The sequence below is a fragment of the Pleurodeles waltl genome, chromosome 8 (assembly GCF_031143425.1).
Source record: "Pleurodeles waltl isolate 20211129_DDA chromosome 8, aPleWal1.hap1.20221129, whole genome shotgun sequence".
NCBI classification, from domain to species: domain Eukaryota; kingdom Metazoa; phylum Chordata; class Amphibia; order Caudata; family Salamandridae; genus Pleurodeles; species Pleurodeles waltl.
In genome coordinates, this window is record NC_090447.1 from 1186472641 (window position 1) to 1186490338 (window position 17698).

The following is a 17698-nucleotide window of genomic DNA, read 5'->3' on the forward strand; positions in this document are numbered from 1 at the left end:
TTTCTTATTTTAGGATATAACTAAACTCACCTCATTTCAGCCTGAGTGAAGTTGTCAGTGAGATAATATACAAAAATGCGCACTTGCGTTATTTTTTTAAATGATCTATGGCATATGGAATCATTCGATGCACATTACAAACTCAACTGGTTGGCAATTGTCATAATACTACTGTGATCTCCAAAATAACCCTTTCTAGACGCTTCCCTCCTCTATCCCTCCTTGGTTCATCCCAAACCTCATTTTACTACCATGCTCTCCGAACCCCCGTTTCTAAATTCTTTCCTCATGTATCCCCCTTCGACTCATCCCAAGCCTCATTTTGCTAATGTGATCGCCCTACTCCCTTTCTAGACACTCTTCCCTCCTCTATCCAGTTCAATCCAACTAACAGACTCACATGTCCACAATTCAAATAAACTCATATTTCCCTATACTAATCCACCATTAATCCTTTTAAGGTTCCGGAGTAATGCGCTACTTGCCAAAAAGCACCTCAACGCCTCATCGGGGGTAGTAAGCTCTATATAAATACAATAAACCAATAAGCCTCACACCGGCATACTATTTGAAACTTGACATCTTAATTTATTTAGTATACATCCTATCTGTATTAACCACCCTGAAAAACTACTTATTTGGACATCTAAAGATTGCCTATTTCTAGTAGCTACTCTTTTTCCTTATTACGATCTTTTAAATATCCCTAGTCTTAAAACTATTGTAATTGAAGATTAATGTTGCCTGTTTGAAGTAGCCATTTAATTTGCTTGACATTTGGGTGATAATGTTTGAGATAGTCATGAACCTTTGAACTCTAGTACGTGATTTTAAGAAATCTATTTTATTTTCCCAACAGACTAATCCATGACCGAGAGCTGACTCTGTATGAAGGCACAAGGCTGATAAGACAGGACAGGTATCAACAGTTAAAACAAGACCTACAGTTGTCAGACGAGGAGCTACAAAAGAGGTAATATGTTCTGTGCTGTTGTGCTCTGTAAGAATAGAATCATCCCCAACTATTTACTTATAACAACAGTAAGATTCTGTTATGTTGAAAATAAGGGCAGAAGTAGAGAGAGCCACTATCATTCATGTACATGAACACATACAGTTCATCGAACTGAAAAGCATCAGGTAGCACACCGCCCCCACCATGTTGGTGTGTATTCTGCGTACTGAAGCCTTTTATTTTTTGCACATGCTTGCATACAACACACACCCTTGATTTGTAGGTGCCACTCTCCAGTGTTTTTTGCCATGATTTATTCCTGCGTGCCTTCTTTAGGTTTGAAATTCATATTTCATGTTTTCTAGAGGATGTACTTGTACAGTTGTTCTGAGGCAGATGCTCATAGATGACTGCTTTTAGTGTGTTAATGTATAAGTATCCTTGGATTTATTCAGCATGCCCTCTTAGAACTTTGATCAGGCATGTGTTGGGGTTAAGTGCGATCCCAGATGGCAGCACAGACTGTAAACGTTTTGTTGCACAATCCATATGTGATCTGTGATATTGATATTTTCAATGCATAAAATGCACTTTTGATGTTTCAAACAGTCATACCACATGTTTGGATTTGTATAAACAAAATAAGAACAGGGTTACATTAGGGTCGTTTGCAAACACAAGAGACTTGTAAGTTTGGATTTCTCCTTCATAAATATTTTCTTATGTACATATCTCTATTTCCTCATCATGTTAGTAGGAGAACTGGGAGAATGGGTGACCAGTCACCCCAAACTATGAACTGAGTGTGATGGTTCACAGTGTCTTTTAACTTGAGCGAATTAAACATTCATCCTGCTGGCATATCTGTACAGTCAGAGCAGCTAGCCCCGGCTGTAGGCAATGAGTTTGAATCCCCATGCCTACTGCTAATACTCCACACCGCTTGTACTCCTCAGTTCATTGAAAAATGTCTTGATAAAAGATCCTGCTTGTGAGTCTGCCACTAATGTTCATGCTCGTAGATGGCAAGAACATTTCACTGTAGACACTTTGAGAATTCTCCTAGTGAGTTCTTATGTTACGCTATTTTAGATAGAGACTTCCAGCTGCAGATACCTTACCTTTTGAATATTCCACAGACATCTGACTGGACCCAGAAACCTTTCAGCAGTACCTCTGCATGCTCCAAGGTGGCACTTTATGGCTTCACACTGGCGTCATTCTGCTCCTAAAATATGTGCGGGCCTGCATGCTGAAGTCAGTTCCTTTCTTTTCACGCCTGCAGACACAGTTCTGGAGCTCCCTCTCATCTCTTATTTTTACCTCACATTAACCTAAATTTTCCCAATAGTTCTACAGTGTGCAAGAGATGTCACCCCCTAACCTGCAGGTTTTAAGCGCTGTAGTTGCCTTTGCAAACAGATGTCTATGTTAGATCCCCTTCAGGTGTGCATGTGGTTCCCAGGGTCAAGCCGTGATTCCAAGGCCTACAGAGACTGTGTCGATTAACCCAAGGGCCTTGAGGGAACGCTAAGTGAAACTCTTATATCGAAAAGCATAAGACTCCAAAATGGGACCGTTTCAAGTCCCTCCTCCCGTCCTAACTTGGCTCTTGGTCCTGTTCCTGGAGCGGTTGGAGCTGTTCCAGAGGGCAAAAAAACACAAAAAGTCAAAGGGATAATCCACCCCACTTAAGCCACCCTTCTCGATCTCACTCCCAAAGTCGGCCAACTTCAGAGGCAGAACAGAACTTGTTTATTTTATTAGTTAATTAAAACCATAAAAGTAATCCTTCTACATAAAACGTAATCAAAGCTGTGCTCATACATTAAAACATAAAATTGCATACAATTTTAAATAACTGAGAGGAGGTATATTTCACAAAGAAGAAGAATCCCTACTTGACTCCGGGTTCTAATACAGTACTTTATAGTGGTCTGGCCGTGTGGCGAATATTACCAACATACCTTTCTATCTTTAGCGTTTTTACTCAAAGTGGGTGGACTATGTCTCTATTTGCGCCCTTCCCATCCCAGGCTTCTTCCAGCAGACGCTATTTTACCGGAGTAAATTTCCAAAAATTGAACCAATCTAATATTCAATATGGTGTTTTGTGGGTTGAATGTTTCGATTAGTGCTTGTCTGCAGGATCTAATCCCTAGGCCGTTTATTTCTTTTTTCAATAAACGTTTTCTATCTTCAGCCAGGGCCGGGCAAATGCAGAGCACATGCATCAGGTTTTCTACCGCCCGATGACAAAGGCGGCACTCCTGTGCGCCCATTTGTGGCCCTTTCTTCCAAATTGGGAGGAGGTTTGGCGTTGGGACATCACCCAGCCTAAGCCTTAAAAAGCATTGCTTAATTTTCCGTGAATAGGGGGCGGCAAAGAGTGTAGATTCTTTTAAAGTTTTATACGAATTAAGGGTCAGCCAGCCATGCAACCTTTTGGTCAGAGCCTCTTTGTCTTTTAACCAACTAAGCAGTTTACATGACTTACTGACTGCTTTGTTAAAAGCCGTTGTGGTAAGTAACTGATCCCAAACCCCACCTAGATTCAAGAGGCTTACACTCCTTTCCGGATATATTTTGTAGTTCCCATTGCCTCTTTCCAGGATGATTTCCTGCCAGACTAGTTTGGCTAGAGACCCTTCTTGGACGCGGCTCAGTTTGTAACAGCATTTGATGAAAGCTCCCGGTCGAGCCAGTGATTGTTTAACCAACATGAATTCTAGTCTGACCTGGGAACCCGGAGCATGCCTTGGTAGCCAAATGACCCGCTTGTACGTCTTTATCAGAAGCTTCTCCAAAAGAGTTTCCTCCATACCCCTCATTATTTCTGCACCATATGAGAGAGTTGGCAGTAGTTTGGCTCTCATTATGGCTGTTAAGGGATTCAAGGCATGGCCACAGATTGAATTAGCGAGTTTGCAGAATGCATAAGCAAGGGTCTGCGCCCTGTTTTTTATTGCTTCTTTTTGAGTTACACAGTTGCACCTGGCATCGACCACGACTCCTAGATATCTGTAGGAGTTTACTTCCTCCAGGATCTTCAGAGGCAGTTCTGCAGCTGGTTCCAGCACAACCTGGGTTTCCTGGACCTTGAGCTATGGCGTGTCAGATTGAGTGGTCAGAGGACCCATGCTATGGCTTTTTGTGTTTCTGCGTACTCCCTCTGGCATGCCTTTCGGCCTGAAGACGCAGAGAGACCTTCCTCCTGGGATAATGCTGGCAGGTTTGGCCTCTGCACCAACTGGACCCTCTGGACTTACTTTGCTTCTGACTCTTATTCCGACTTCACTGTCAGTGCCACAAAACAAGCTGGCCCCGGTCACTTCAATGCAGATGCTGTCTTTGTTTCCTGGATACACAGCCCGATTGTCCTTTCCGACACCGGTCTGACCTCAATCTAGGTCGTGCCAGAATCCACTAGAGGAGCCGCTTCCCCCACTTAACTTACAGCTTAGACAACCATCTCTCCATTCCCTCTTTGGGACTGACTCTTATAATGATTATGTTCTGGGTGATGAGTTTGCTTAGCTCTATCAAGATACCAGTTGGTACAAGGACTTGCAGGAGGCCAACAGCCTAGATTTCTCTCCAGAGACAAGTCTGTTTTCTCCACCTTTTCCAGCGGCGGAAGAATCCACCTATTACACCATGGTGATGCATAGCTTGGCAGAGGTACTTGACCTCCAACTCTGCACCTTGGAGGTAAAAACTGATGTCTTGACTAAAGTCCCCAAATGGGGCAAATGTCTACTGAGCTGGTTCTTCCCTTTAATGAGGCACTGATGGTTACCTTATTGGGAGCCTGGGCCATACCTTGCTCTGGCCTTCAGTCAGTAGACAGATTGTCAGACGCCATTGCCATGCTGCAGGTGAACTGGCTTTTCTTTTGCAGCACCCCTCGCCAGAAGGCCTAGAGGTAAAAGCTTCCAAAAGCCACTCTTAACACATTTTCCACCACTTCCCCTGATAAGGAATGTGAGTGAGTGGAAATGTTTGGCAAACATGTCTTTTCTTCTATCTGTTTGGCCTTCCGATCTCTTAGCGCCAGCTGTTTACTGGGTAGATACTTAAGAACCCTTTGGGTTTCGAAGACACAAGTCCTCACTGGTGTGCCTGAAGACCTTCGCCCTCTCATATCTTAGGTGAACCAAGATGGTTGTGATGCTGCCAAGTTCACTATTCATTGTGGCTTGGACACCACCGATTCTATTGGGTGGGCCATAGGCACCAGTGTCGCCATTCGCTGCCATGCATGGCTTAGATCGACTGGGTTCTCGGGTGATGTCCAGTCATTCTTGATGGACATGCCATTTGCTGGGACTTGCCTGTTTGGGGAGAAAGCTGATTCCGCCCAAGCGCTTTATTGAGAACAGGGCTACTACTCACTCTCTGGTCCTTTCTGGCCCCCCCCTCCCCTTGCCACCCGCAACACTTCCACCCTTCGTTTTGCGACTTTGGCTGTGGCACCCCTTAACAACAACCCATCCTGCCCCCATAGAGAACCCAACAGATCTAAAGTAGAGGTTGTGGTGCTCATCGGGCCTGCGACCAAGGTCAATGCACCGCCCATCGCATTACCCCTTCCTGGTGGCCTTATCTGCCAAACATCTTTAGCATGCCCTTGCAGGAGTACAGTCACCGAGTGGGAGACATAATCCACAAATTCTTACCGGACTGGTAGGCAATCATGGCGAACACGTGGGTCCTACACATTGTTTGCAAGAGATACGCTTTGCCCTTCCTCGCTTCTCTGTCGCACCTTCCAATGTCAGTAAGTTACTGATGGAGGACCATCTCTCCATTTTGCGTTAAGAAGTGCAATCCTTTTTTTCCTCAAAGGGGCTGTTGAGAAGGTGCATGGGCCAGACTATGGCGGACCTCCTTAATCGTTGGGGTTCACAATCAACGTGCCAAAGTTACACCTGACTTCTTCTCCAACACTTCTCTTCATCGGTGCATTTCTGGACATGCTTCACTTTCATGCCTTTCCCTTAGGAAAGAGAATCCACAACATTCAGGCTATGATCCAGATCTTTCAGCATTTGTCCTAGATTTCAGTGAGGTTGACTCTGAGGCTACTGGGACTGATGGTTTCCTGCATCCTGTTGGTCGAGCACAGCATGTGACATATGCAGGCTCTGTAGTGGGATCTGAAGTTCCAATGGGCCCAACATTAAGGGGACCTCTCTGACCATGCTCAGATTTCTGAGGAGATTACGAAAGAGCTGCAATAGTGGTTACTGGACCACAATTGGGTCAGTGGCAAACCCTTCTCCCTTCCCCACCTAGAACTGACAGTGGTGACCCACGTATCGCTTCTGGTTTAGGGCAGCCACCTGGGAGAGGTGGAGATCAGAGGCCTTTGGTCTCCAATAGAGTTCCGGCTCCACACCAAGCTTCTGGAGTTAAAGGCGATCTACTTGGCGCTGAAAGCCTTCCTGTCATTCCTCGAAGGGAGCCTGGTCCAGGTGTTCACAGATAACATGGCTGCCATCTGGTACTGCAACACACAGGGGAAGGTGGGGGTCATGGACCCTGTGCCAGGGGTCCGTGCATCTCCAGAATGGCTGGACCATCAAAGGTTCACCACCTAGCAGGATCATTGACTGCCAGAGCAAACAAGCACAGCTGTTGACACCTATTAGATCATAAATGGAAACTACACCCAGTGGTAGTGCAAGGTCTCCTCCACGAATGGAGAGAACCTTGGCTCTGGGTTTTTGCCACTGTGGAGAATACACAGTGTGAGCAGTTCTGTGCATAGGAGTTTCAAAGAGGTCCTTCGCCCTGAGACGCGTTCTGCCTCGAGTGGAACTCAGGACTCCTTTATGCCTTTCCTCCAATACCACTCTTGCCTCAGGTTTGCAAGAAGATCAGGAAAGTCTGGGCACAAGTCTTCCTATTGGATCCAGATTGGGCATGGTCAAAGTTTTAGCATTGGATTTCTTACAATAGTTTGCATTTTGAGACACCCCCTGAAATCACAATTTATAAAAACACCATATTTAAAAACGCATACGATAAAAAACAATCATGAATATATCAATGTCATGTGGCGTTTCGGTGGATTCCAGGGTTGACCCCTTTTTCTTCAAGATATATAATGATTTTTTTTTTAAAATCACATACTTCGTGGTCACAGCTTCTTAACACTCAGGCCTTCATTTCAACTTCGGAGGACGGAAAAGCCTATCCACCGAAGTCCTGCGGTCAGGTCACAGCCACTGCGGTAGCCTTCCCGTGGCCATTATTACGAGTTGCCCATATTTGTGTCAGCGGCAGTGTTGCAGTTTCAGTGTTGCACAAGCACCTGTAGCGCTTTTCAGTGTCTGCAAAGTGAAAAGCGCTACAGGGCTGGCCATGGGGGCTCCTGCACCCCGGTGCAACTGCCATGTACACGTTGGCAGAGAGAGGGGTTGTAATCCCCAGGGCAGTGCTGCCCTGGCGGATTGAGACCGCCAGCACCGCCAGGCTGTCGGCTGGCAGAAATGTGGCAGTGCCGGCAGCCATGGTCGTAATGTGGAGGCTGGACCACCACATTGGCTGCAGTCCGACCGCCACGGCTACCCTGGCGGTCTCAAGACCTCAGGGTCATAATAAGGTCCTCAGTCTTTTCTTTAGGGATGAGTAGTCTTCATAACCATTGTTAAACCACACAAATTCTCAGCATATAATGTCTATGTGGTTACTATCTTTATTCTGTCACTTCTAGTGGAATATTCACATTGAGGTATAGGGCTTTAGGACATCTTTAGACTCCTTAATTAGTCCAATTTACTTTAGACCTCTGTTTTTTAATTTTATAACCTCACCTGGAGCTCACTTATATGCATATATTCTATAACACCCTTCATTTTCTTAAGGGTTTTAGACAGACCTCAGTCAGCAGGAGCATAAATATTTGCACTTCAAGGTCTCCGGACCAGCAAGTTTTTCATCCCTGTTTGTAAAATTGGGGATTTCACAAACAAGGGCCAAACACACTCTGATCCGGAGACATTGAAGTACAAATATTTATATAAGGAATACCTGCTAATCTGAAGGTATTGCTTGAAGGGGAACACATTTTGGTAATAGGTTTAATGAACCCTGTCCCCTTCGGCTTTTTGAAGGGTTATGCTCTGAATTTGTGATAATGTGGTTGTCACTGCCATTTGTTCACAAAGCATTATTGCTGTCCACTTGGTCCTGCAGATTTTTTGGTTTGAGTCCATCAACAGACCCACCTCAGAATTTGTGTTGCTTTGATATCTATTCAAAAGGTGAGGAATCTGCGGCTAAAAGTCTCGATCAGAAGGAAAAATACTTACCTTTATTTACACTCTTTCTGGTAGAGACTCTGTCTAGCTGTGGATTCCTCACCGACCTTCTGATGTTCCCCATTCTATGGATGGACTCTATCTGTTAATAAGATCCCAAGTCTAGGAATCTGCACACAGACTAGTAAGCATGTCAGTGCGTGGGAGGGGTGCCTATATAGGCTTCACACTTCATTTTCAAGCATTGTTGGGGCTGTCCTGATCAATACGGGTATGTTTTTCCAGATGCTAGGTGCATGGATTCAAAAGGCTTGAAGTCTTGCTGTTTTCTTTTTTTTTCACACTTCTGTAAAGTCCTGATCTAGAGCATCAGGTAGTCTTGGCTATAAACCTGTGAAGTGTATTCATACAGTTACAACACATATTTAGATTTGTGAGGGCAAGTCTGAGGTCTCTTTGTGAAAGTGGCTGACAAATTACGTCACCCTCTTCTAGGCCATCTATTTACTACGGTACTAGATACTCTTTGTACTGTTTTTATTGTTGTGGCTTAAGCTACTAGTGTCAACCTTCATGGCCCAGAATTTTCATCTAAAGAGACAAACAGTGTTTAAGTCCAACGTACGGAAAATAAAAAAAAAAGTAATTCAACATCATAATAAATTTATAAAAGTATTTAGATATTAAATATGAATGTCAATTATTTTATAAAAAGATACTCTAGTGCTAATAACTTAAGTTTCAAAAAAAGTTTAAATCATTTAACTTTATTAAAGTAAATAAAAAAATATTTTTCTAAAGTTTAAATTAAGATACATTTTCCACTTAAAGTAAAAAAATCATATTTATTATGCATTATTATGCATTCATACTCACTCATTAACAGTGATGTATAGAATTACCAGTAGTTTCATTATATTTTAATATAACTTAATGTTACATTAATAAATTCAAAAAAGGTTGTTAAAATATTTTGTAATTAAGTAGTAAATGTATTTTTAGGTCCTTTTGTTCATTTTCAATCATATTTATTGATATTTTTAGTTATTTAAAAAAATTTAATTTAACTTTATTCTTATGGGGTTTTATTTTAAGTCCTTACCTACATTTTCTATGGAGAGTGTTTCAATATCAGTGATTAGTTATGTGTGTTGCTAGACTTACTACTGTTTCTTTTAGCAGCAATAATTTACAGTGGGAATATGGTTCCATCCCTTGTTTCAAGGGTTGGAGACGTGCAAGTGTACACTTTTGAGTAACTTTACACTCAGATTTTGTTAATAGTCAAAAGTAGTAAAGTTACTTAAAAGTATAAGAGCAAACATATATCTACAACATGCTTACAAGTGTAAGTTACCTTTGTGAATTGCCTTGTGTTCCCTCTGGTTTCTTTTGCTTCCCATTTAAATTGAAAAAGACTTTGGTTAAATGTAATGATCATTCTGGATAAGGGCAATAAATTAGATAGTGATCAATTAACTGTGTTACTTGAGAGTGTGCCAAATACTGTAACGTGGTGCAGTACATCATAGCTAGTTGCGCATGTGTGAGTTTCATATTATCAACAACGAACAAGCACTTGTATTCCTCCAAATCTATTTCAATACATTTGATTTAACCATCAGTTCTGGACATTTGTTATTCTAGGTAATGCTATGGGCCGTATTTCTCTTTTACCAAGAATTTTCCATATGCGGGGAAATCTGGTTACTACGATATATTTATTGCTGATGGAGAGCTGCGTTCAAGCATGACAATGTAATATTTACTAATGGGAAACAGTTATTGTTTGACAAGTGTATTTTATTCTATGTCCACTTCAATTTAAGCCCCCGATTAGAGGTAGTGTTGAGCGGAGTTCCACTGAGGCATTCAACTCCACACAATTAAATGTTGGCCTGTGTTCCCACACTCTGAGTTTTTTGGGTGTGGGAACACCGCTCCCTGTTTTACCAGACAGATATTCTGACCACTAAAATTGATTTGGGAAAAGGGTGCATTGTAGGCTAGGTGGTTTTCCTTTCCCTGTCTGATCTTCAGTAAAGGCGCGGAAGGGCACGTACCACACTCCCCCTGTCTTACGACATCTTCACTTCGCTCCTTTGATCTCCTCAATCCCCTCACTCCTACCACACACATGAGCCCTTGCAGCCATTTACCACCTGCTCAGAGCATGTGGCAATTGTTTGCTTTAAAACTAATTGTGAATTCAGTGTGCCATACTGGCCAGCAAATCATGCCTGCCCAGTTATTTTCCATTCTGCTGGGTTTAACTCAGATGTGGAGTTTCCAGTGCATATGTGCACTTCTGGCTGCCTGGAATCTACCCCGGTATTCTGCATTACTTGTAATAGGGTCTTAGTTCAAGTTCCGTAACAAGACCGTTAGTAGATATTCAGTACCAACCAAATAATAAATAAGGAAAAAGGGCCCTGGCAGTTGCTAAGTGTTACACCTTTAATGTAGACCATAATGACTTACTTCTGAGACCTACACTCCGGGCTGAATCATTTCCATTTTAAGTAAGTTTCTTCTTGGCTGGTCCACATTCAGGTTGTCATTTCTTAGAAATGTAGCTGCTTACTAAAAGCAGTATCACAAAATACTCAAGCATTACCTTGTAACGACCAGTTTACAGATATGAGACATTCTCCTGAAGAAAAATCTTGCAACAACATCCTTTTGTGTGGGACCCATTCTATATGGTACAATAATATGACTTGAGTTTGTATAGGGATTTTGTCTCATGCTTGACTGTTTATGCAGTATTCTTCCCAGCCCATCAGGATTGCCACAGCTTGTGCGCTCAGTAAATTGAGAGAATCATTGTATCCTGTTTATCAGGAACGGTATGCTTGGGCCAAATCTGGATGAGAGACAGTGCTTGCAGGTGCTCAATCAGATGAGCGTCTGCATGGGAATGTGGGAGAGGTAAGCGCATTCTGACTTTCCACAAGGATTGTTGTTGGAGTTCAAGGCGTGCAGGCATGCTGCCAGAAGAGTAGCCCTGCGAGGCTCCTGCCCTTGGGCACAGTGGCATCACGAACCATGAGGGGGCCCCCATGGAAAGTATATGGAGTGGACCCCCTGACCTCCCACCCACTCAGTCAGAAGACCTAAGGCCAGGGGCCTGCCACCTGTGCATAGTGCCAGCCAGTGTGAAGTATGTGGCTGTGTCCTGCTGAGGGGGCCCCCTGGAGCTTGGACCCCGCTCCAGGGGGCCTGTGGGGGCTGTTCTTATGCCACTGCTTATGAGCACCTGGCCTGGAGGGGTAAGAAAAATAAGACTTTCTTTTATAAGGCTTATTCATGAACTGAACCTTTAAGTAGGATGGATAAGGCACCAAGCAGCTTACGGATTGAATGGTGTAGAGTAGGTTAGCCCCTAGGCATTTTTATGGAAAAAAATCATGGGCCATCGTGGTTCCCAGACCATCTTCACAGGCAATGATATGCAGAGATCAAAGAGGAGTTGAAGTGGAGCATGGGCCTAATGACTTCAAGGTACAGTAAGTAGGTGATAAACTGCAGTTACCACTTGTTAGGGCCACTACCAGATGGTGAGTTAGCGAAAGTTGAGACCCCACTCCATGTTCACGGGGTCTACCTGGTACAGGTAAAATGCTACTCACATTTTACCAAGTTATGTACTCTAGACATGCCTGATTTCTGTGTGATACCAAAAGAGGACACAAAAGAAGAAGACCTTTCACACCTGACCCAAAGCAAGAAGAAAATAAATGAGTAAAATACTTCAGCAGGTGAGAGAGCGACAGGGGCCAACGTGCAAGTTCATGTATGCTTTCTGGCAGTGAGTGTGATGTCTTATTATTGACCCACCTTTCTGCAGGTATGTATGCCGGCATAGATGAGCATCCGACTGTAATGACATAAGTCTCTTTGGAGTCAGGGTACAATTTATTTCAAAATAAAGAGTAGAGTGTTGCATGCAGACGGAAGAATGCGGACCTTTAGTGTGTACAGTGGTTGTATTCCTGAACTAAGATAACCAGGTGGATTGAATAAAAAATAAAAAAAAACATTAAAATACTGGCCTTTGGTAATATTGTCCAAACCAATGATCCATGCCATTGGAGATAATCGTATATTTGAGAGTATCGATTTGTTGCCTTCCACACTACAAGTTCCTTATTCATGATACACACTGCTGATTCAATGTGTATCCCACACAAAGGAGACAATATATCTTTTGATTTCTTGCATGACAGTCTGCATTTATAAAATAGCAAGCTGCATCCCTCCTATTGTGTGTAATTCTTCATTTACGTGAGCAATGTGAAAAATTGTTTGTCATTTAGCTGCTTACCATTTCTTCTTTGTTTATATGATTTTTCCATGCGTTTGAAATTAAATACGTGTTTTATTCGCATAGAACACATTTTTAGCAAAACATGACATACTTTCACTTGTAACTGATGCACACCCAGATATTTTGAATTGTTCTTTATGCCTAGTGCATCCACTTCTATAAACCCAGTTAGTCAAAATTGGGCTCACAGTTTGTCTGCTCGCCAGCAGATGGCTCCAAACGTCATCTCCATTCTTTCCAGAGACTTAATTAACATTTTAGTTTAATTTCATGGTTGCCTGTAATTCCAAGTCCAGATGATCACATCACAGGATGCAAAGGGAAGTTAAGTGCTAGCTCTCCAACTTGATGTGGCACATGTAGAGTTTTCCTGAAAAAGCACTGAAGTACAGAAAAGTCCCAGTTGGACTCTGCGCTTAGACCAGGCTGTTTGCAGTTCTTGCACTCAATCGTCTGCCTTCTGGATTTGGGAATTTATTCCAGAATTACATATCACATACCGTATGTCAAGTCACTTTTGGCTAGGTTGTGAACTATGTTTTAAGAATGTATTGATAGACAATTATTTGCCTTCTTTCTCTATGCTGCCGAAGCAAAGTGGACAAATGGTTTGAAGCTTATGGCTTCATGGGATCTTCAGAGGTTTTCATTTCAAATGTTGGTGTCTCCTTTGTTGGAGGATATCTGTTGGGCTCCAGCTCAGGTTGAGTTTATAATGTTTCTTCTAAGATCTTTGTAGCTTGTGATATATCTGTGTTGTCTTTTTGTCTTGCAGGTCCATCTTCCCCATTCACCCTTCCTTCAGGATCATTGCTCTAGCAGAGCCCCCTGTCATTGGAGGTAGCGCGCAGCAGTGGCTAGGTCCAGAACTTCTGACCATGTTCCTGTTCCATACTGTCAAACCCCTAACAATGAAGGAAGAGATAGAAATTATTAAAGGAATGGTAAGATTCATGCAAAGTGTGTTTCCATTATCATTTACATTAGCATGGTATCCCACAGTAAAAATGTTTTCCACAATGCGTGTTAGACATTGGAAGTTATCAATAAAAGCACATTGTTTGCATGTATAGTACTAGTGATGCATTTCACTCAGTCAGCAGCTGTAACCAGCAGCATTTCTTCACAGATGTTTTTTGTCTTTGGCCGGACTAGATTGTTACTCATTCTCGACCTGCATCTTAAGACCAGGAAAGAGGAAAGTGCATTGCTGGTTATACTTGGAAGGCAGGGTTGAAATAAAAAGGATGGAAAGATGTGAAGCGGAATGAGGTGACAATAAGGAACAAATATCTAGTCATAAAAGGGAAACCGGAGATAGCAACACCTCACAAATAAGCGGGATAGAAAGCAGTGCCCCCACCCTCCCAGCAGTCTGAGCTCAAAAGGTTGAAGCACTGAAAAAATTGACTTTTTATTGTGGGTAGATGACTTTCACCAGAACCTTGTCGATGGATATTGAGAGATGCAAATTAGTAGGATAACTGGAAAGGAACAAAGTTTAATTTGGCTACAAACTTTTCAGATAAACTCAGTAGCAGCCTAGTTTATTAAATAATTGAAAAAAACTACTATTGAAACACTACCAGTCAAAAAAGCTACATAGTACAAATACAGCAAGACCCCAGCTGGAGCAGTCTAGCCATAACTGCCAAGCCACATTCCCTTTTAGCAGAGGCCCAAGGATCTCCAGACCGGTGGCTCCCTTGCTGGGCATCATCAGAGATGTGCAACTTGACTGCAGTGGCCATGTGAGCACAGGACCCATGACTGGGCATGCCTGCTGCAGTTAGAGTGTATCACTGAGAGAAACAAAAATGTCATACATGGAATGCTTGAATTAATTTTAGCAATTGGTTATTATGCTGGGCCGCATTCTAATCCATAATTGTTTTGCTGGCCGCACTACAACAGACCGGGACCAACCCTATACAAATGATCTGGTCCTGCCTGAAATGGAGCAGTGTAGCCAAAATGGTAGACCATATCCCCCCTGACCTGGAACAGAAGCAACATCATACCATTTTACAGTTATGGGGCCTCACCAGCCTGTGTTGGTGAGTCCTATGACACAGAGAACACAAGTTTCTCTGAATTCCACTACAGCTGAACTTTTGAGACACAGTCTTAGACGTTCAGTGTGATGCAGGATGCTACTGTCCTAGAAGAAATGAGAAATGTTTGGCTGTAGTTTGAAGACTGGTTAAAGGAAAAATCATTTTAATACACAGAAGTCTCTAATCCTTTCTTCTAGTACAAGTCATGTATTCTGATATACCTGTCCTGGTAAGGATGTTAATGTCATTTATGTAGAAGAACTTATGAGGTATTGTGAAAACCCTTGGCAAACATTCTGGTAAGAGTTCATGTTCACACGGCAGTCATTCAGGTTTGGTTAGGTTTTTATTCTCAAGAATTTAGCCGCTTCAACCCTATGGAAAAAGTACTGGGTGGACTTCAAGTCAAATGGCTAGTCTGTGTTCTAGTAATGGTGTTTCTTGTCTGCATACTTTTCGTGCTTTTTGTGCTTCTTTGAATTTAGAATGGGAAAATACATATCCTGAAGTTCTAGCAAGTATATCTCAATACTTTGTTGCTTGCACACACCTTATGTGGTAGTTGGGTGTTTGTCTGGATCCTGAGTGTGTTGATATATCTATCAATGGGTGTATATATACTTTTCACAGCCAAGTTGACAAGGATGAGGAATCAGGAGAAGGTATCTAAAACACAGACATTATTTTATTGACCAAAGCATGCCATATATTGGGCAGAGCACTCACTCTTAAAACATACTGTTGAGTGCATTTTTCTTTTGGTGTAATTCGCAAGACAGATTTGACAATAAAGACTTTAGTACTTGTTGCTTTGCAAAGACCATTTAGGAATGTAGAGAACATGTGCCTCCTGACCCACCATTTGCACCTTGTCATTAAGACTGTTAATATTTTGATCTGAGACAATGTCTTCTGATTTCTCAACAGATTCCAAATGTACCTAGGGATGCAGTAGAGCAGTTATTGACATTAACTCACAAACTTCGGGAAACAAAGGACCCTACAGTGAGTGTTTATTTAATTATTTAATTTAATTTAATTTTTCTAATTATTTATTTATATATTTACTTTATTTATGTGTTTATTTCTTTATTTAACTTTACTGCTGCTGAGTAGATCGTACATGCATTACTGAGATTGCTTCAACTCGAACAAAGCTAAATAAAAATAAATGAATAAAATGCTACTAATATTTTCCAGAGTAACCAGGTATCCCCAGTATACATATGCAGAACAGTGCAGAAATTGAAAAAGTGCCCTCATTCGTTAGCAATAAGCTTCTTTTAAAAAAAAAACAGTTTAATTAGCGTTATTGAAGAATAAGTATGATGGAAAAGATACTTAATATAAACAAATATAAATAATAAAAATACAAAACTGTTAACAGTCATAAAAAAAAGCTGTTCACAATTTTATAATTTCAGTGGGGAAAGAAAAGGAGTATAAAGGGAGAGAAACAAAAGGGGGAAGAAATTTAAATCTACCTTTGGAGATCGTGTACAAGGATATAATAGTAAATAAATATGATGGGAAAACAAGGACCATGGATTTGAAAAAAGAACAGAGAGTTTACAAATTATGGAGGTTTCAAATTTTCAGAACGCATGGATTGAACGCATTGTTTAGCAATATTATTTAGAAAATTCATTAGTGGAGACTGATATAAATCTCTGTTAATGTGTGGTCTGCATGAAGACACATAGGTAGTATCAAATCGATGATAGTGACAAACATTTTTCCACTAAGCTGTAAATGATATGTTAGAGGAAGATCTCCAATTAATTACGACTTGCTGAAAAGCTAAAAATCAGCATTGGGGGGACATATGAAAAAGAATATGAAGGAAGTCCCCATGTGGGTATCCACATGACCAACAACCTAAATTTGTCATTTTCAGAAATTTGGCCAAGGATGAAGGTGTATTATATAATTTATGATAAATAAAGAACATAGATTGAGTTGTAGAGGCTGTTCTTGAAATTTTAAATACTCTAGACCATATTTTGTTCCAGACAAGAATAGTCCAATCACATCCCAAATCCAATTCTCAAATAAGTTCTACCTTGGTTTTAAGTTGAGAAGAATCTGGAGCTAGAAAATATTTGTATATAAGAAAAGCTTAAGGATTCAATGACAATAGTTTTAAAAAGTGAATCTTGGGAGGCAGTGGGGTGGGGTATGAAATCTGGGGGAAGTGAATAAAGAATATTAAAAACAGTTTCCATAAGAATTGAAAAGTTATGCCAAAAAAATCTAGGGCAATCAAATGCAACTTGAACGAGGATTTAGTTCTTCAAATAAGTCTTGGACCCAAATAATACCCTTTTGTCTCCAAGTTTTCCAATATAGGGGTCTGTTATTTATAGTAATAAATGGTTATACCAAAGGGGGGAATGTAAAAAAGAGTCTCTAAGTATGATTTTTTTAATTAACGGCAAAGAGATTGTGATATTTGTTTACGAGAATGGTAGTACTTCCTTAGTAGAAACAGGTGCAAGTACGGAAAGTTCAGTATTAAGCCGTAAGGGTGTAAAGGTGAAAGAGATATCAGATAACCTTTTGGCAGCTTGTTTCAGACAATAAGCTTTATGGTATATCTGAAAGTCTGGAAAATTTGCACCTCCACCAGCTTTATATTTTTTAAGATGTGAGAGGGAAATTTTAGTTTTTTTCTTATTCAAAAGAAATGTGGAAAGAATTGAATCATTTTTTAAAGTATATGACTGGTATATGAACTTGAATCATTAATAGAATATATAATAGAATGGGAGTAATCATCATTTTTATAGAGTCCAGACGACCCCACCATGAGATATAAAGTGGATTCCAGGAGGATAGCAATTTATCAAATTATCTCTGTAATTGAGTTAGAAAACCAAATGCCTAAGTATTGAATTTCAGAGTTATTCCAAGGAAAGCCAGTGGAGTCGAATAATTGTTTGGTGCAAAATTTAGAAATAGCCAGGACTTCTGTTCTATCAGAATACATTTTATAACCAGAAACGAAAACTCTGTAATTTCATTAAGTATGGTAGGAACTGGTAGGGATTGAGACATAGGGATTGAAAAGAAAAAGAAGAATATTGTC

The 17698-nt window shown here is 41.2% G+C and overlaps 1 protein-coding gene across 1 annotated transcript in view; it reads left to right on the forward strand.

The window, feature by feature from the left end:
- Positions 1-17698, forward strand: part of VWA8 (von Willebrand factor A domain containing 8) — a 1423713-nt gene that overhangs the window by 492853 nt on the left and 913162 nt on the right. The window contains exons 14-16 of the mRNA XM_069205432.1: positions 860-973; positions 13329-13497; positions 15538-15615. Coding sequence (XP_069061533.1) covers positions 860-973; positions 13329-13497; positions 15538-15615 — 361 coding nt within the window. The remainder of the gene's footprint in view (positions 1-859; positions 974-13328; positions 13498-15537; positions 15616-17698) is intronic.